The 19,085-nt window shown below is 39.8% G+C and overlaps 1 protein-coding gene across 1 annotated transcript in view; it reads right to left on the bottom strand.

The window, feature by feature from the left end:
• The window catches only part of LOC104625066 (protein PRRC2C-like), a gene marked incomplete at its 3' end in the record, with an annotated part of 28,681 nt that extends 13,853 nt beyond the window's left edge, over positions 1-14,828 (bottom strand). The window contains exons 1-11 of the mRNA XM_010292599.1: positions 14,714-14,828; positions 13,313-13,490; positions 10,189-10,295; positions 7,070-7,207; positions 4,419-4,654; positions 3,960-4,039; positions 2,831-2,967; positions 2,661-2,748; positions 2,236-2,377; positions 1,122-1,196; positions 1-356 (exon numbers count right to left, since the gene is read on the bottom strand). The exon at positions 1-356 is cut by the window's left edge and continues 275 nt beyond it. Of these exons, the coding sequence (XP_010290901.1) occupies positions 1-356; positions 1,122-1,196; positions 2,236-2,377; positions 2,661-2,748; positions 2,831-2,967; positions 3,960-4,039; positions 4,419-4,654; positions 7,070-7,207; positions 10,189-10,295; positions 13,313-13,490; positions 14,714-14,828 (1,652 nt within the window). The remainder of the gene's footprint in view (positions 357-1,121; positions 1,197-2,235; positions 2,378-2,660; positions 2,749-2,830; positions 2,968-3,959; positions 4,040-4,418; positions 4,655-7,069; positions 7,208-10,188; positions 10,296-13,312; positions 13,491-14,713) is intronic.
• Between the last annotated feature and the right edge of the window lie 4,257 nt (positions 14,829-19,085).

The following is a 19,085-nucleotide window of genomic DNA, read 5'->3' as shown; positions in this document are numbered from 1 at the left end:
CTTTCCCTCTCCCGCTCCCTCTCCTTTTCCCTCTCCCGCTCCCTTTCTCTTTCCCGCTCTCTCTCCCTCTCCCTTTCCCGCTCTCTCTCTTTCAGAGGGTCTTCCCGGGTGGGTTTTGTCACACAGCCAAATTTCTCATTTAACCGTTTTAGCTTTTCAGCACAAGCTGCTTTTCGCTGTTCTTCCATTCTTCTTTCTTCCTCTTCTCGCCGCTTACGGGCTCGCTCAACTGCAGCGGATATCTCCGACTGCTGTCTTCTCCTCTGTTTCCAAATTTCATCTTCATCTGGTACTGGTTTAGGGGGAAAGGGTCCTTGCCTTCCAGGTCCTATCTGGCGATCAGGGTGCGGAGGGTGCTGCAATATTAAAATCAGTTAAGTCAAGTTGAACATGTATTATATAAATAGCCAACTGAAATGTTAACTCTTTGCTGACATAGGTATTTGCGTGGCACCTTTAAAAAGCAAGATTTGGAAGAAAAGGCAAACCCCCACCCTCCTGCTCCAGTTCAGACTCATGCAGCCTGAGCTCAGAAAGGAGAGGTAAAGATTCAGTCAGGCTCATGTCAGTCCTCCTCCCCATCACCAAAGCAAAGTGACCGCAAAGACAATTAACATCTTTTGGATTTGGTTAGAGGCTGCCCTGTATCACAGAGACTCAGGGCAGATCTCAAGACAAAAGTCCCCAAGGTGCCAAAGAAATTCAAGGTAGCTCAGGATAAGAGAGGTTTTAATAAGGACTGTTGGAAATTGGTAAGAAGCTACTACATACACATGTCATTTAGGACTTCATCTCCCCATCTGCCTTGGAAGCCAGCCCTCCAGCACTGTTCCTGCGCCCCTGTCCTCTCTAGTTCCCAATGGGGCTGGATAACTGAAAGCTCTTGAAGTTCTCATGCATTTCATATGTCAGTTACAAGATGGGGCTACTTTACACAATTAGCAGCACAGCTGTGTTGGAGTCCCATTCTTACTGGCCCAGGCACTATGATCATTTTACTTGTTAAAGAGAAGGCTTATCCCTATGTAAAGCGTATTTTTACTTTTATTAGTCTAAATCCCTCCACCACCGCATTAAAGAATTTAACTCAAGGAAGTAAGGACAATTCTAATCTTTCTTACCAGTGGCAGAATAGATTTTGGATGAAGAGCAGGACCACCTCTTTCATGTACAGAAGGCTGTGCTAGACCCCGATCCTATTGGATCAAACACAGTACCACAGTTAAGCAAGCTCATAACAACAGTGAAGCTGACAAATTTTAGATTTACTGTTTCCTACTGCATTAACATACTACACCTAGTGAATTTACTGCATACAATACAAATTTGCATGCAAAACAAGCACAAGAACATTTCCACTTTATGTACTGAAAGCTAAGCAATTACTTTAAAAATTCACACATCCAAATTTCAGAGTTTATGTTACTGCACTGTTTTTCCTCAGATTCAGTGCAGCACCAAACCCTGAAAGACAATGTGATCCTTATATATAGAGAAAGAGCAAGTAAAGCCAATTCAAGATCCCCCATCTTCATTATTACTGGTGTCAACATATTTCTGGGAAATTTTCAGACAAAGCCAACAGTAGCTTTTCTGGGAAAAAAACCCAAACACAAAACAACAAACCAAAAACAGGGCCAAAGCAGACATAAGCTGAGGTGGTTGCAAATCTTCCTCTACTAGAGGGTAAAGGAAAAACCAAAATGGCTGAGCTGATGAATTCTACATGGTCTGTATAAAAATCTATCTGCCTGAGATGTCAGAAGCGAGCTGACACATTACTGCTAAATTGCACTGCAGAAGGTGGGTCATGATACCAAAAAAACCCCACACCGCCAGGAAAAATGCATGGGCCAACTGGGCACCGTTTACTCTGTGCCACTATAAAACATGGACACCAGACAGCTTCTTTCACTGTTACAGGGATGAACAGATAAGAGCATTGAGTTAAAGCTTGTCAGTTGAGTCACAGTAACTGACACAAGAGTTCTCACTCCCTCACAACTGTGGATTAGAACACACTAGATAAAAGGCATGCTATTTTTATTTTGCGACCAGAAGCAGCTAAGTTGACTAAGCAGCACGCGATCAGTTACCACAGCTCAGACAGGCAGTAGCTAATGCTTTCACTCATGGTCATAACCTTGATTGACCTGACAGTTTGGAAAGACACCTGAGTTGGACCTCTCCTGACAAGGCTGTTGCCAGAAGAGCTGAAGAGAAGAACACACAAACCTGATCAAGCTGAGAGCTTCTGCCGTAAGACCCTTTGGTTGCTGCTGTGGAAACCTGAGTGCCAGACTTAGCATTTGCCTGTTCTTCTGTTTCCTTTTGGCCATCAGGACTCTGGGAATCTTTTGATGGTGTTTGTTCATCACTATGCACAAAGAAATAAGAAAAATGGAAGGTGTACTCCACACAGGTATTTGGTGATTTGTCTTCTACCCTCAATGTTTCTTAGCAAGAGATCCTCACAGCAAGGATAATTTCTAATACACGCCCAGATGACCGGAGTCTGCAGGCAGTTACGCAATTTAATACAGTATTGAATTAGTGGAATAAGTGTTATTGGAATGAGTGCTTGCACTCATTTCATTCAACCTTCCCAAAAGCTAAGCTAGTTAAGTGGTATTCACACCCAAGTGGCAACAGCAACTCACCCACTTTCCTTCTCTTTTTGACTGCTTCCTTGCTCATCATCATCACTGAAGTTCAACTGCTCAGTGTAATCCACTTCACTCTGAGCACCTGATGCATAACCAAATATTCAATTAATCTTTCTGAAAGATTCAATGTACAAATAGCAGAATCATTAACCTGATGTTCTTACCTGCCCAGCCTTCATCAGCCTCAGCATCTAGATTATCAAATTTATCAAGTTCTTTAAGTTCACTAGCACTAAGAATGGATGGGCGCTCAATAGGTTCTGAACACCATGAAGGTGGTCCTCTTCCCCCCCTTGGCCCTCTAAAAAAAAAAAAAGAGAGAAACAAAGGCCACTGTCACTATTTATCCACAAAATGACTAGATAAAAGGTCAACTTGTATGACAATTATTTCAAGTATACAGTGCTGTGCTCTCAAATACAATATAAACGTGAACTACCATCACACATGCAACTATTGTAGTTCAAATAATTACTGCTACACCACCAGATGGTTCTTTATGGAAAGGAAAGATTAGATGCTATAGCCTTGCTTGAACACTTCACAAACAAGCCAGTCATCAGCTGACCATAGACAACCACATGCCTTGTAGCTTTCAAACAAGACACTGCATAGATCTGGCATCCTTCTTCACACCAATTTATTCACCTCTGAGATATTTCTTTATACTTTTCATGCTTTCTCACTGTCAAAATTTCTGTACCTTCTCCCTACTCCTATACTCAAGTTCTTCCAGTCATCCCTCTCAGTCTTTCTGTCCTCCTCCTGATCCCAACCACAGATCACCTGTCAAAGCTTGTACCCTACTGCCTACAGTAACCCTAGTTCCTCATGCATGTGCACAGCCATCCTCAACCATAGAGAAAGGAACAGAAAGGAGGAAAACTAATTTTATAATGCATTACACTTCTACTTTAATTGTAGAGCAGCAGAGGTGAAAACCAGGAATTAACTACTTCTATTATAACAACGGAAGAGTCCTTTTTCAAGCAAAATACTAGCCCAAGTTTCAAAGGTGTCCCCAAGTGAGTCCTGCTCCTCCCAGTCAAAAGCCCCATAATGTCCAGAATTCCCTTAAGTTTTACAGTTGAGCTGTCAAACAAATATCACTCCATGGCACTGCTCCACACAAGCCAAACTTGTGAGACTAACCAGTGGCAGTTCTTATGCAGTGTATAATCATAATCCAAATAGTCAGTGCAAATTTTCTGGGGTTTTTTTTTTTTTTTTTTCTTTCATTGACTCACAAACAGAGTTCATCCATACAACTATAACACTTGTAAGGTTTCTTACCTGCTAGGCTCAGAATTGGGAAACCTTGTTGGACCTTGCATGGAAGGAGGATATGCCATTCTAGGATACTGATTAAACATCTAAGAAAGGATTAAAAACAGGAGCCATCCATTAAAAAAAAAAATCATTGCATTAAGCATACTGAGAACATCAAAAGAATCACAATGGAATTAAAGCAAGACTCTTCACTGAAGATATTCTGCTTAATATCACAAGTGTGTGACATCAAGTCACCAAGGTACAGTGATTACAAGTGTTAATCAACTCCTGACAAGCTCACCCTCTGTAGCAGGAGCAGCAACAGGTAGCCACATCCTTTGAGGAGTTGGTTGCAATCCCACCTTTCTAGCAGAATTGCTAAACGTTCCATGGACGAAGGAGAAAGGGGCATAAGAAAAATCACACTAGCTAACAATCAATCCCTACTGCTTAAGAAGTTTTCATGTAACCATCACTTACATAAGGCGGCATCATTGCTCTGTACTGAGATGAGATAGGTGGTTGCTGCTGACCATTCAGCTTGGGCTGAGGGACCTGTGGTAACCGCACATCCCTCTTCTCTGCTGCCTTCTGGCCATCGTTTTGTTCTGCTGGTGTAGCATTACCATCTTCTTGTCCAAGGGCCTTAGCTTCTTGATCAGTTGGAGAACTGGGTGAGTTGCTCTTATTACCACCTTCTCTCCAACTAGTAGCATCTGCATGAACAGAATCAGCACGAGAGAAAACAAGAACAGACTTTATATTACAGATAGGCATGATGAGTAACATTCTTCCTACCCAGTTTTCAGTGATACAGCAGTCTCTGCAGCCATTCATATTTGGTACTGAAACAAGTAATGGCCACTTGAGAAAACAGGGGTTGTTTTCTAATCCTTTTGAGCCCTACATCTGGCCATGTTCCTGAAGACCAAGAGTTAAATTTATAGACTGCTCTATTTGTCCTGCTCGACTTTCCAAAACACAATGCAATTTAGGAAGGATACTGATAATAGCACAGAAGAGAAAATAGATTTAGCTGTGGTTAAGTGAGCCACTGTTGACTCAGTGTGAAGATGCTGTCAAGGGAAAGGTCAAGCTTCTTAAAGCAGCAAAGGCCTACCACAAAACTCTCAAGCAGCTCAAAATGGCATATACCTGTGCATTATCTAAGTAAAGGCAGGTATACAGAGTCTGACTTGTATGTCTATCTGATAAGGATGGAATAGAAGTGATGAGGGCTGTACTTCTGGGTGTGAGTGTCTAGCAAAAAGTCCAGGAAAAGCAACGGATTTTAATGACTTCTCTCTTGTGCCAGGCAGTCCATTCATTTAGGAGTTTCTGCCTACAGAGCATGGGTTAGGATAAAAAAAAAGCACAAACTTAGCAGCAGTGCTCAGATCCATGGTGACCAACAAAAATTCACAGACACACACTGTAAATAATGTTCCTTTACGGGCACAAACTCTTTAAGCAGCATTAAACTATGATATCTTAAGTATCCATTACAGTTCTGCCACTTATCTTTGCTGGGGGAGCACAGCTGCTAAAGGGGCAGTACTTGCTAAGCTTGTTTAGCTTTCTGCTGTCAGACCTGAAAGAAGGGGTTAATATAGCACGTACAGTGCTGACCAAAACTGTAATTGTCTGCAGGAGGCTGGAACAGACATGCGTAGCTATGTTCCTAATTCGATGCTGGACATCTCTCGAACTTCCTGACAACTTGTTCTTTACATTAAAATCAAACGAGGACCTAAACAAGTATATGGCCTCAGTCTGCAGACCCTGACTGAAACAAATCAAAGAAAACTGATGCCTGTAACACAGAAGGGAGATAAAAGATTCCTCGACAGCTCAAGCCCTCTAAAAGCAGTGCACATTTTGTCTATCACTGGCACAAGACAGTGCCACCTCCAGTGCAGGAAAGGATCCCTAGTCCATCAAACCTCATCAAAAACAAATATTTGAGGAAGAAAGGAATCTTGTTTCTCACTGGCAACAGGCACAATTCCAAATGTCTCCCCATTAAAAGGATCTTGGGAAGCAATACACATTTGTTCACTGACACATGTAAAAACAGCACTGTTATGGTTGTTTTCACTAGATCGAATCCCCCACAGCTGAAACAGACCCAGCTAGTAAGAGCACCTCAGCCATGAGCTAAAGATGCCTCAATCTTTCAAATCACAGTCCACTCTTCTGGTATCCTGTACATTACACTTCCTATTCAGGATCTTTCAAGCTACTCTTACAAGTACTAACCATTTGGGGACAACCCTAATGATGATTTATATCATTAGTTTAATATTAGGAGATTTCTTTAAATACATATTTTAGCTGTTGTGACACCTAGCAGCTGGAAGTAAGAGAATTTCCAGTATTGTGCAACTGACAAATGTTCCTCAGAGCCCAAGTGGCATACTGACTAGGTTGGGAAAATGGAAAGTGAACTGCAGGACAGCAAATACTCCATTTTCCACACCCCAGGAACAAAGTAAAGCAGAAGAAAGCCCCAAAAATCTGCTGCTTCAGTGTAGGAGTGTGTTGATTAAAACAATCAATTTATCAATTTATTTTGCATGGGGTACAAGTAATCTTGTAATAAACAAGTTCCACACTGTCCTGGTTTTGGCTGGGATAGAGGTAAACTTCAGCAGTGCCTACACTAAGTCAGGGACTTTTCAGCTTCTCATACTGGCCTGCCAGCAAGGAGGCTGGGGGACACAGGAAGGTGGGAGGAGGCACAGCCAGGACAGCTGACCCAAACTGGCCCAAGGGATATTCCATACCATATGATGTCATGCTGAACAATAAAACTGAGGGGAGTTGGCCAAGGGGCAACAACCACTGACCAATGGCTGGGCATTGGTCAGCAGGTGGTGAGTAACAGCATTGTGCATCATTTGTTTTATATATTCTTTTATAATCATCATTATTATTATTTTCCTTTCTTTTTCTGTCCTATTAAACTGTCTTTATCCCAACCCACAAGTTTTGCCTTTCTTCTGATACTCTCCCCCGTCCCACCGCAGGGGAGCGAGCAAGCGGTTGTGTAGAGTTTAGCTGCCTGCCAGGTTAAACCACAACACACACAAAGCCATGCAATTTTACAAAAATTTACAGTATAGACTTACTTTGTGGTCGCAAGTTGGGTCCTGATCCATGGAGCTCTTCAGATGCGTCTTTCTCTTTGCCTGATTTCTCCTGATCCCCAGCTGCAGGCAGACTGGGAAACTCTTGCTGGAAGTAACTATTTACTTGAATAGCTGGACCTACACAGTGAGATATTCAAAGTCACAACTTTCATAAGTCAAAAGAGTTCAGACAGTGATAAAAGCCTGATCATCCTTAACAAGTGAACACTAAAGCCACATCAATTTACTGGTTACATAATTCACATAAGTGAAAAGCAATCATTGTAAAGCATTCACATTTGCTACCACAGTTGTTGCATTTGCTAGGCCAACTGCCACACCTGTCGCAGATGAGAAAAAAATCCAAAAGCACCAGAGAGCAATAATGGACAATGGAACAAGACACGAGAGTACCTGAAGTTCCTCAGCTCTGTTAACACTTCCACCCACGCCCTTCCAGACGAAGATTTCCTTCATTTTTATTCTACAACTATAGTCAACCCAAGAGTGCGCAGCTATGTTATTGCAAAAGCCCTTAAGATTAATTACTGTTCTAATAACAATTCTTCAGGACTTTCAAAGGCCACAGCTTTTACATTATGAGAAAATACCAGAACTGTAGCATTCTTTGATTTCTAAAACCCTTGACACAGTAACTCTGGATTGGAATTTAAGACTTCCGTTGCACATAGTAGGGAAGCCAAATATATAGACTGTCTTCCTCTTTAGCAGGTTTTGTTAGTATCTACTTCGAATCAATTTCTCCTCCCCACACACACACATATAGTGGATATTGACCTATTAGACCAATAGCATTCTAGTAGCAGATCACTGATAATCTTACTGAGAGAAGATTTCTATTCCAACAGCCCGAATAATGCCCTGTTCACATACCATCTTCACTACTGGCTACTCTAAGAGACATCGTATTAGGCTACACAGACTATAGGGCAAACTCGCAAAGGTATTTTTTTTTCCGTTAACAGCTAGAAAAGCTTCTGTTGTCTCCAATCCATGAAAGAATCCTTTATAATAATAAGATGCAGGAATCCTGATTTTTTTTTTTTTTGTTAAGGTTAAGAGTCAAGCACAGGATAAACTCCTTACTCTTTATACTTTCTTTGTAAAGTCATGAGAGCAACTACCAGTATTTATCCCTGTGCTTACAAATTGCCTTGAAATCTTTCAATCTTCATTCCAACTTCACCTACTACAGATCACGTTAACTTTTTTTTTGTTAATGGACACAGGACTCTTGACATTCCCAAGCAGCTACATCTAACGACTTGCTTAAGGGGATGAAAACTTGTCATGCTAACAAGATGGGCTGCCAGACAAGGGAGCTTCTTTGGAGGTCCTGTGGCATGCAACATTCATGAGTTTTATGAATCCTGAAAAACTATTTTTGCTCAAGTCTACACAATGACAGCAACAATGTTTTAATTGCAAAGTAATAGCATCCTCAGTGATCAGCTTGACAGCACTTAAGCTATCAACCTGAAATAGCCACATTGTCAGCCAACAGTTCAGGAAGAAGTTAAAAAACTCAAAGATATTATGGTAGCAATTAACCCCAACTATTAGCCAGTGCATGAGCTGAAAAATACATGCTGCCATTACATTTTTGAAGTCTTTCCTTTTTACGTGGCCACCAACAGCATCAGAGAACGATTTAGTCTTGCCCCACTCAACTGAAGTCTTACAAGAGCATGAGGCAGCCAGCTGAATGACTGCTGGAACACATACCAGGCATCTGGTAAAACTACAAGTTCCACCAGCCAACTGCAGATCAGGAAACCATGAGCGCAACAGGTGTATCCCAAGTTTCAAAAGAGGAGGATAGCAAGCAGCTGATGCCAATTCACATTCTGTATTTCTTCTTGAAACAGCAAACCCACTACTGCATTAATTGGATGAAATAAAGGTGCCATCTGGCTTGGCATACAAGCTGCCATGGTAACTACAAAATAATTAGCTAAATGCATTTTGAAGCCACTGAGCCGAATCACTATTTCCTGTGTCACAGAGATGATCTTATCAGCTTATGTAGAAAAGCTGGTATGCAAATCACTTTGCATCAGTGTGAATCTTTTTTTTTTATTCTACAAAACCCCAGCAAAAGCTTTACGGAGGAGAGTTCCTACATTGACACAAGAAACACTGAACATTAAGGAGGGGAGCAAGAAGGGGAGAATCGAGAATAGACACTTCTAACACTTACTGCAAAAAAAAGCAAAATCATTATATATGTGATATTAAAAAACTCCATATAATGGCTTAGAAGTTACCTCCATGCAATTCAGATTTTACTATTCTAAGATCTTTATCTAGAAGCGATAACTCTACTTTATAGCGACAGAATGCTTGCAAGTCTCAAATTTAAGGAATAAAACACTTCATAGGTTATTCTTCACAATGGAGACAGGAATTCTAAGTAACCTCTCACTCTACAAGCATCTTAAAAAATCTGATGAAGATTTAGCTCTGATCTTACATCTGTAACAAAAACATTCAAGCTAAGATTCACACTGATGGAAATAGTTTCCATGCTTTCATACAATTATGTTTAAAAAACCCCAAAACACACCTTTAATGCTTTTCCCAGAAAAAACCCTACTTGAACACTATCACTTTAAAACTAAAATAACCAAGGAATCTATAAAATAAAGGGTAAAGTATTGCTGTAGCAGACATTTAAAAGAGAAGCAAGACTACAAGCATTTTACACAAAATGATCCAAAATTCTGATGAGAATCACCACTAAGTGTTTATGGTTCTCCTTCCCATGCCAAAATTGTATGCATTGTAACTACTGACTGAGATTTTCCCTCACCACCACAGCCATGTTCAAGATCTTATGCTGTCACCTGTCAATCCAAGAGAGGTGACTATGCCAGCCCTTTAAAAAGGGGTCAGACTTGCTGCTAAATAAGGCTGGAGCTCACTTGAGTGACAGGGGACTGTCTAACCTTCTGGCCAAGAATGTTGCTTCCACAGCATTCGTAGTCCCAACTGGCCTGGTCAAGACTCAACCAGTTGCTGAGTCTGGGTGTCTCCCACAGCAGCGTTCATAGCCTACCAGGCCAGTCAAGAACCCCTCCACCTTGAACATCACTTACCATCTTGTCCACCTGGTTTGGTGTTGGCCCATGATTTGGCAACAGGAGCTGCTTCTGGAGGAGCAGGAACAGCAGGTTTTGGCTGTGTCTGCGGCACGTCTGCCTGTCTAGAATTAGAGGAAAAGCACTTGTGAATACAAGAGGGTGAGCACAGAGTAAGATCATCTGGATTACTACTGCAAACAAGTGAATGAAATGAGGTAGCTATGCAGCTGAAGAACCAGTAACCGCTTTTCTGTAGAAAAAGCATTTTCTTATATAAAAGGAGTTGTTATAGTAACAGTGAAAAATTGGAATAAATTAGCAAATTCTTTCAAGCGCACATTTCCCAAAGTGGAGAGGAATAAATGAAAATGGCTGGGCAGAAAATGCAGTCAGTCGTGAATAGAATTATAACTTCTAAAGTAGTGTATTGTACAATCAAGAACCAATCAATCTACAATCACGGAAGGGAATAATTTGGAGTAATGTTCTCTTGCCTCAGGAGTTGAGAGGAAAGCACTTAAAGACCACTTCTTTCAAGAATAGCTATTTCTGAAATCTGCATATTCAGAAAACTTAAGACTCCAAAGCATTAGTGTCTGTAAGTCAAGACCTCCAGCTCAGGAGTACTCATTTTTGATGAAACAGGAATTATAGGGCAAATCAAGTCGTCTAGAATCATTTTATTATACCAGTAAAGAGATAACTAGTGCAATATCATGTCAGTTAACTTACAATAAACAACTGTAACTGCTTTAAATAGATCCCAAAGTAATCCGAAATTTCTGAGGACTGCCACTGAGAAGTCAGTTCCATTTGGGTTTTGCAATGGTCAGCCCAAAGCACTTACATGATGGTCTCAGAGATGATGTAGAAGTAAAAATGGTCAAAAAACCAAAATCACTGCTGGGGGGAAACACACTGTATTCTCACCAGGACAACTGAATGCAATTTTGATTTGTTTCCACAGGTGACCAGAATTAAAAAACAAACTCATCTCTTCAGTTTCTACTTAAGTTACACTTTCTTACAGCTTCACATTTTCTAAACAGACTTTGGGAAAGATAGAACTTAGGTGTCTGTACTTTGTCACACAAGTGAAACACGGAACAAGACTGTTAAGAGTTTATACCTTGCAGTTCTATGGTTTCAAAGCTGAAGCCATTTAGAATTCAAGTTATGCAAACACTGTCCTATAGGTGTACTATTTGATAAGGGAAAGAACTCAGCTTGGTGCTAGTTGAATTAATCGAATCAATACACAACAGGCTGCACTATCCAGAAAAAGGGACTGAGGCAATACCCATAAAGAGAGACACAACTTGGAAAAGCAACAGAAAAGAAATTTCATAATCACAGGCAACCACTCACTCACGTGAACTCCAATGCAGTGATACAAGAGAAAAATAATTCACTAAAGCAAGCTGGTATCAAGATGCTACCTTTATCCACAACACTTGAGAGATGAATATCAACACACTTTACTGCAGCATTTATAAACATATTGAAGTATTGGAGAAATAGAGCAGTAGCTACAAAAACGTTCTGAACACTTGAGAAAATGCATTAGATGGTCTGAATTCTGGAGAATTTACTCGTGGCCCGGGCATACATACCTGTTCTGTGAACAAGTTCCTCCCCCCACTAGTTTTACTTGTATGTGGTCTTTGAGGCCTTTATCAGAATAACACATATGAAAATACAAAGGCAAACACCTTCCAGTTGCAGATAAGGGACAGCTATTTATTTAAAAGCAACATCAACTACAAGAATATACTTCTAACACATGCAGCAGGCTATGGAAAGGTAGACAAAGATGCAGACGAAATGTGTTTTAGTCAAACAAGCTACTGGCTCAACACAGATTTAACTAGACGAAGTGTACGTGACCTTGAAGTACAGGAAGATGTTGGTAAAGCACCATACAAAACACTGGGCAGAAAACTGTAAATTTGTATAGTTTCCTAAGTTTAAAATAAGAAGCTAAGCACAACACTACACTCCTGAAGTCGTAACAGCTTTTCAGAGAGATATCCAAAATTGACATTTAAATGTAGGAAAGTATACAAGGAGAAGAAGGGACAGCAAGAAGGGGAAGAAAACCTTCAATCATCTTTTGCTTTCAGAAGTGCTAGTGACATACAATCAGTGCCTCTATCTTCAAGTGTTTTTCAGAACAATTTATGTAAAAAAATAAACACTTATAACTCATTTCTACTTTTGTAGTGAGAGTCATATCCCATTTTAAGCTTACATGGGACCAAAATTGCTTTAAAATACTTTCTGATCAGATATTGAAAAGTTTTAGTCTCCATTTTCTTTAGCTGACCTCCTGTACAAGTGTGAAACAAATTTAGCAGACAAAACTGTGTCAAGCATGGGAAATTATATTATACACAGTATACAGCAGTGCATCAACATCACTTCTATTTTGTTTGTATCACACATTGAGGGAGTGTGAAACAATAGCATAAAGTTTAAGAGAGAAAATGTTCTTAAGTCTGTAGAATTTATGGCATACTAACCAAATGAAGTGCAAATATTAAGAATCATTAGGAAAATAAAGCAGAGATTCAAACAAGTGTATACAAATCAAGAGTTTTTGAGCTTTCTCTGCCATGCATCAGCACAATCACACTAAATTAAACAAATTTTTGCATACTCTCACAAACTTGCAAGTTGTTATTTAATTTAGCTGCTGTATACCTAAGCATTCCTTCTAGAGTTTCAAAACAATTTTAAGGTGATCACACTGACCTTAAAAAACATGCTATCGTATTTCCTTTAAGCAGCCATCAAAACTTAGAGAAAGGTAGCCACGTCAAGTAACTAAAGGAAACACTCCCTCATATGGAGTTTATAAGCATACTGCTTTCAACTTAAGCATGGAGCACTGTTGGGGCGTGGTGGGTGTTTTCTTTTTTTTTTCTGTTTGGTGGTGCTTTTATTTTTAAAAGCTATCCCCCTAATAGCCAGATTCTTCCTCACAAAAATTAACAGGGGTGCTATTTGCTCCCCAGTAGCTATCTTGAGGATAGCCAAGTCTAGCCAATTTCGTCCCATGCTCTGCCCACCCCTAGTTTTGGGAAAACTTGGAGAGAAATGGCAGAGCAAAACAATCCTGATCTCATTGGTCACTTACTTTTCTTCTTCGTGCTGTTCTTGTTTCGAAGCCCATCCTGTGCCGTCTTTAGGCACGATGTTCACATTAGGGTCATTGCCTTTGTTCTCTGCTTTGAGACTGGGGAGGTTAGCTGGGGGAGGCATCCTCCTTGAAATAGCAACTTTTCCAAGACTCTGTAATCCATGGCGTGCAGCAACTGCATGGCAAAACAGAAAGTGCAAGTTAACAACGCTGTTTAGCAAGTAGTGCTCATTCACAGCTACATAAATCAATAAAAATGTTTTGCAAGAAACTCAGAAAAATTTAAGAGTATTAAGAATTAGAAATTCCTATTTCTTCATAATTTAATTTAAAAAAAGAAAGAATTAGAAATACTTGGTTTGGGAGAAGTTGAGTATTTTTTCAATAGTGAGTCACTATGGTTAGCCTATTCCAGAGATTAAAAAGGATGTATGGCCTCACCTTTATATATGATGCTCAGTGACAGAAAGCTAGAGGAGCCATTTGAAATATGATGTTCATGTCTTAATATAATTTAACATGTTGTTAAGCATCATTCTCTTGCTCCTTTTGGAACTTAATGTACCTTGATTAGACCAGAAATACTCACATGGGTCCAGCCCATTTCTTTTTTGCTGCCAGTTTCAGTTGGGTCTTGCAAAAACACCCCTACAAATTGCATTTACTCCAGACCACAAGTATGAAAAAGCAATATGAAGCTAAGGCATTACACAGTACATTCAACCTACCAACTAATCAACTCAGGTAAACAAGTACAAGATACTACCCTAGGCATGTTGTATCATTACAGACATCTGAGTTTCAACCTTTAAAAAATTAACAAAGTTTGAACACACTTCTCCTCTTTCACTTCCCCAATTTAAGCAAGTACATCAAATGAAATTCAAAGCCTTCAGTGTCATTCCCCCCCTCGTTCTCAATCCAATCATTCACGGAAAAGCAGGCCCACAGTGCCCTTATTTGAAACACCAGTTTAAGTTTCACCCAGTGTTTGTCTACAAAACAGACAAAGCGCCTGATCTGAAAGTAAGCATTGCCTTCTTGTTAATCAAACACCTCCAGTACTGCAAACATTTTCAGAAATACAGTAAAAAGCACAGCAAGGGAATGGCATGTCATATGCTGATAACAAATGGAGACTGCAGCTATAAAACAGTTTTTATTTACCTATATCCTACTTCCTACTAGACCACAAATGCTGTCTCCTTGAACTGATACTCTTGTTTACAGCTAACCAGAAACTGTAATCAACCTTGCTTTCCAGAATTCTTCCACTTAACTGTGGTACCAAGCAGGTAAAAAAATCTTGCTGTGGTTAAGTGCTCATATACTTTGCAGTCCTAATTAGTACTATAGTAACGATGAAACAGAACACAAAATGAAAGCCAGCTTACTCACCCGTGGTTTTCTGAGTTTCCAGTGACTTTCCCTTGTAAGTATTAAACAGACTGAGCGTTGCATACTTTGTTTTTCCATCCTTTGCTTTTGTGCTCTGGCCTGACTTTTCCGACATTTCGATGGAAACTCATCGAGTCTGGTACCTCCTGCTCACCCCTCAAAATTTGCCTGAAAACACCAGAAAAGGAAAGCAATTTGGATATATGCCAATTCTTAAGACAGAGTTCATAGGACAAAAGTGGACAGCGTATTTAACATCAATAGCACTGTTTCATTTAAGCAACCTGGAGATGTCATAGAATATATTAGTTCCAGAAACACCTAGCCTTACGTAACATTTGTAATTTTAAAGTATTTCCATCTCTACAATTTGAATGTCACAAAATCAGGAGGATCAGCATTTATTAATATCAAATCCTGTAAGAGTGGTAAATATCATCCATGATTTCACTAAAAAAAACCTCAAAAAACAAGCATGCAAAGTTTCCACCAGCAGCTAGCTCCCCACTGAGGAAGCTCAATGACTTCACCCACTTCAAAAGCTGAGTGCTGAGATACCATTAACTGTGGTTTATTAAATTTCTGGAATTTGTTGTTTGTTTGGGGTTTTTTTGGTTGTCACCCCCCCCGCCCCCCCAAATCATTATGAACTCAGCAGCTAGAGAAATTAAATACATCGTCAGAAGTTCTCTTTATCAAAACTAGGAACACCGTATGTTCAGACAGGGAGGGTGAGAATCCCTTAAACTGAGAGTTACACTATTATTCTTGTAGCAGTAAATTACAGGGCTGTTAGAGCAGGTCATTTCTCACCTCCCTCCTTCCCCCAGAACAGCAGGCCTTGAGAAAAAGAACCCAGTTAATTATCACTGAAGTTTCACTAGAATTTCTTAGAAGGAATTTGCCAGAGTTGCTGCTCATCATCAGGGAGGAACACAGGTGGGCATTCACTTAAACAGAACATTATTAAATAGTTGATGTATCTTGCAGACAGCAAGAAGCAAGACATCCTGCTCAAACCCTCTGGTGATCAAACTGCCTGGTCAACCTCAGAGGCTCAGATGATCTTCAAAAGGAGCTTGATTCATGTGCAAGGCACTCATGTATTAAGAAGAGTCTGCATGGACAAGCAGTCTATACAATAAAGCACTTACTTGGTCATGACAGACATTAACCCATGTCAAAAGATCAGGGAAGTTTCACTTAAATAGGAATGATAGCTAACATTCCCACACTCCTCTGCCTTCTACCTCAATTTACAAGCCATGATTGAAAAGATTAAGAAATTGAGATGGCAAATAACGGGGCCAGATGCTATTCCATTACAATCCATGCAGACTGTTGCAAAGGGGACAGTCTTCAGCTTCAGAGCTACATACATGGCTAAGAAATACACATCCTTCCCTCTTACAAGAAGAAAGCAACTCCCAGATTTTTTTGCCAGATTGGTCAGCATTTGGCTATTTCAACACCATGTGTTAACACCAACAGTCATTCCTCATGCCATCGAAAAACATGAAATACAGGATGGAAGCAGGGTGAATGAACCCAGACCACCAAGTCATGTAACCAGAACACAGACCACAGATATGGCTGTTAGGCCATTCCTTATTTATCAAAAAACCTACATATTGAGGCTGCAAAGTTTCACTGGAAGCCACAGCTTGCTACTTAAACATCATTCCAGGCACAGGGAAGAAAAAACCCAGCCTGAAACACAAAACAAGCTTATCTTTGGAGTTATCAGTCAAGCAGATTTCAAGCAACCACTCACTGTTCTCAGCAGCCCCAATACTTATGTGCAATTCAACAACATGTCAAGCTTTGCCCATTATTATTATTCATGGCCACACAACCACTTTCAGCTAGTCTGGAGACCTGAATCCAGGCAGACTAGTTTATCAAGTTGGAGTCTAAATCAGACATTAGGCCCTGCATTAGCCTCTTCTTTCTTTTATGAGGAAACTCAGTTTATCATAAGGTGTTCAGTAAAATATCTGTGGAAGAACCTGGCAGATTCTTCCCCTTCAGTTCTCCTGTTACTCTCTGTTCCCAGACTTGTATTTATGATAGAGTACACCACAATCATCCTGCAGCATCAGAGGAGAAGGTATTGGGCAGATAATTACTAGGAGCATATGGATGGCAAACAAGCTTCCAGGTGTGCATATAACCACACGAAGTACTACACTGTAATTACTTGATACTCAGCTATGCTCGCACACTCTGTCAAGTGAGAACAACTCATAGACAGTTTTAATTTTCAGCCCAAGACTCATCCCAGCCCCAGATTTTGTAAACAAGAAGTTGCTTCACAATGGTGAATAATCCAGAAGTTGGCAAACAAAAGGAAAAAAGAAAGGAAAAATGGAAAAAAAAAGAAAAAGAAAATAAAGAAAAAATATCATGACTCAGGCCATTTCTTGCCATCCCAATTCAGAAAAGTAGCAAAGCCCTAACAGATGCAGGCAGAACAGAAAGCAGTTTGAGGATGGTTTAAGATAATGTTGAGTTTTTGCCATACTTTCCAAAGCCGGTACCTTTGGTAGAGATCAAACATGGAAACATAACTCTGTTCTTTACAGAGTAAAACAGAATTCATATTTGGACAAATCTTAATTGTAATAACTGTTCTTTCTAGAACATTCCATAGCCTAAATAACAGGAGGCAGTGATCATGTTCCCCAATAACGCCTTTTTATGTCAAATTTACAAAAACTGGTCTGCTTGTTACAGCTGAGCTCTATGCCTTTCATAGTACTAAAATTCATACCATTTGACAAGTTTTCCCAAAGTTACACTACAACGAAAAATAAACAGAGTATTTTAAATTGACTAAAATTGCATATTCCTCAGAAATCTGACTTGCAGAGAATAAATCAAGCACTGCAAACAGCGCTCTTTTAAATTAGGCCAGTCAATATATTCATATTTAACTAAGTTTAGATCTGATACTGGTCTGCAAAGAAGATATACTTGCAAAATTGGGTTTTTGACCAGGTACTCAAGCCAGGTATGATAAATCCTCCCTCTGAAGAGCCCGTATGTCATTCCACAAACAAACCTGCCAGCCCACACATTAAACAAGCACCCAGTGCCATCTAGCAACAGTTATAAAGAGATAATTATATGGTTTTGAGCCATATAAAATGTATCCAGCTCCAAGACCTGTGCCTTTTCACTCAAATTTTAGTTGTATATGCTACATTCCTATACCAGAGCATTGGAACCATTCCCCTTGTAGCACCACCTACAAGGTATTTTAACACAGGACATGTGTAATTTGTGCATACAATAGGTTGTCAAGTACTAGACTCACTAAGTGATTCTCTATTTGCCTTAATATGTATATATTTTGCTATTATCGGTAAGGTAGCTGTTAGTCTGAATTCTATTAGTCAAATCCTTAGAAGTTAAGTGCTCCTGTCTGCTAGATTTAGATTCACTGTCATATGAATAAGAACATGAGACAGCTGTATACCTCCGAACAGCAACAACGTCTAAAAGATGTCAGAACTACTTCCCAAAATTAAGTAACTACCATGATAGCAAACAGAACAGGCAACAGCACCAGCAATAATGGCAGCTGGCAGGGTTCACTGCCCCATTAAGAAATTTAAGCAAGTCAGCGGTTCATTTTGAATGACCACAGTTACTGTTATGCATAATTACAGAAGGCACACTGCTCCCAAAATTCTAGAGCAAAGATTACCTTTCAGCTGCTCTGTAATGTTATCAAGTAAATTAACTGACCTTCACTGTGGCCTTAAGATTTTAAAGTTAAAATTATTACTGTAATTTCTGTACCAGACTATTTTTTCAGACTGCAACTGGTTGGCTTATTTAGATCCTGCAATGAACGCAGAAGCATGTGTACAGGAATTAACACAGTAAGTAGCTGCCACAAATTCTAGATATCCTGGTCTCCGTTAAGGAATATTGGCTTGTACCCTCTTAAATACTTACAGTTTGTAGAAGTGCAAACAGAACACAGTATATTCCAGACTGTAGAATCATATTTTTAAAATAATACAACCCCATCAAACAAAAAACGCATACATACCACCACTAAGTTCCTAGCTCTCCTGATCATTTCAGAACTCCCCAAAATGACGTGTTTAGAATTTACTGATACTAGTTCATATGTCTGTAAACTTTGCATAGTGTTCCATTAGGAGCAACCGTAGACTAGAAAAGATCCAACTTCCACTTCGGGTAAAACAAGTTTTTCTGTGATTAAATAAGGAAGAAAGTATTACATATTTTGAGGTCACTTTTGAGGACTGGAGTGGTAAGAAGTTTAAAACTTCTAAAAACTTAACTCAGCAATTCTTGTCTGGCTTCCTTTCTTCTCTCCCACCATGACCATTTC

The sequence above is a fragment of the Phaethon lepturus genome, unplaced genomic scaffold (assembly GCF_000687285.1).
Source record: "Phaethon lepturus isolate BGI_N335 unplaced genomic scaffold, ASM68728v1 scaffold11548, whole genome shotgun sequence".
Taxonomy (NCBI): domain Eukaryota; kingdom Metazoa; phylum Chordata; class Aves; order Phaethontiformes; family Phaethontidae; genus Phaethon; species Phaethon lepturus.
The sequence above is the reverse complement of the archived record's forward strand: the minus strand, read 5'-3'. Positions and strand labels throughout refer to the sequence as shown.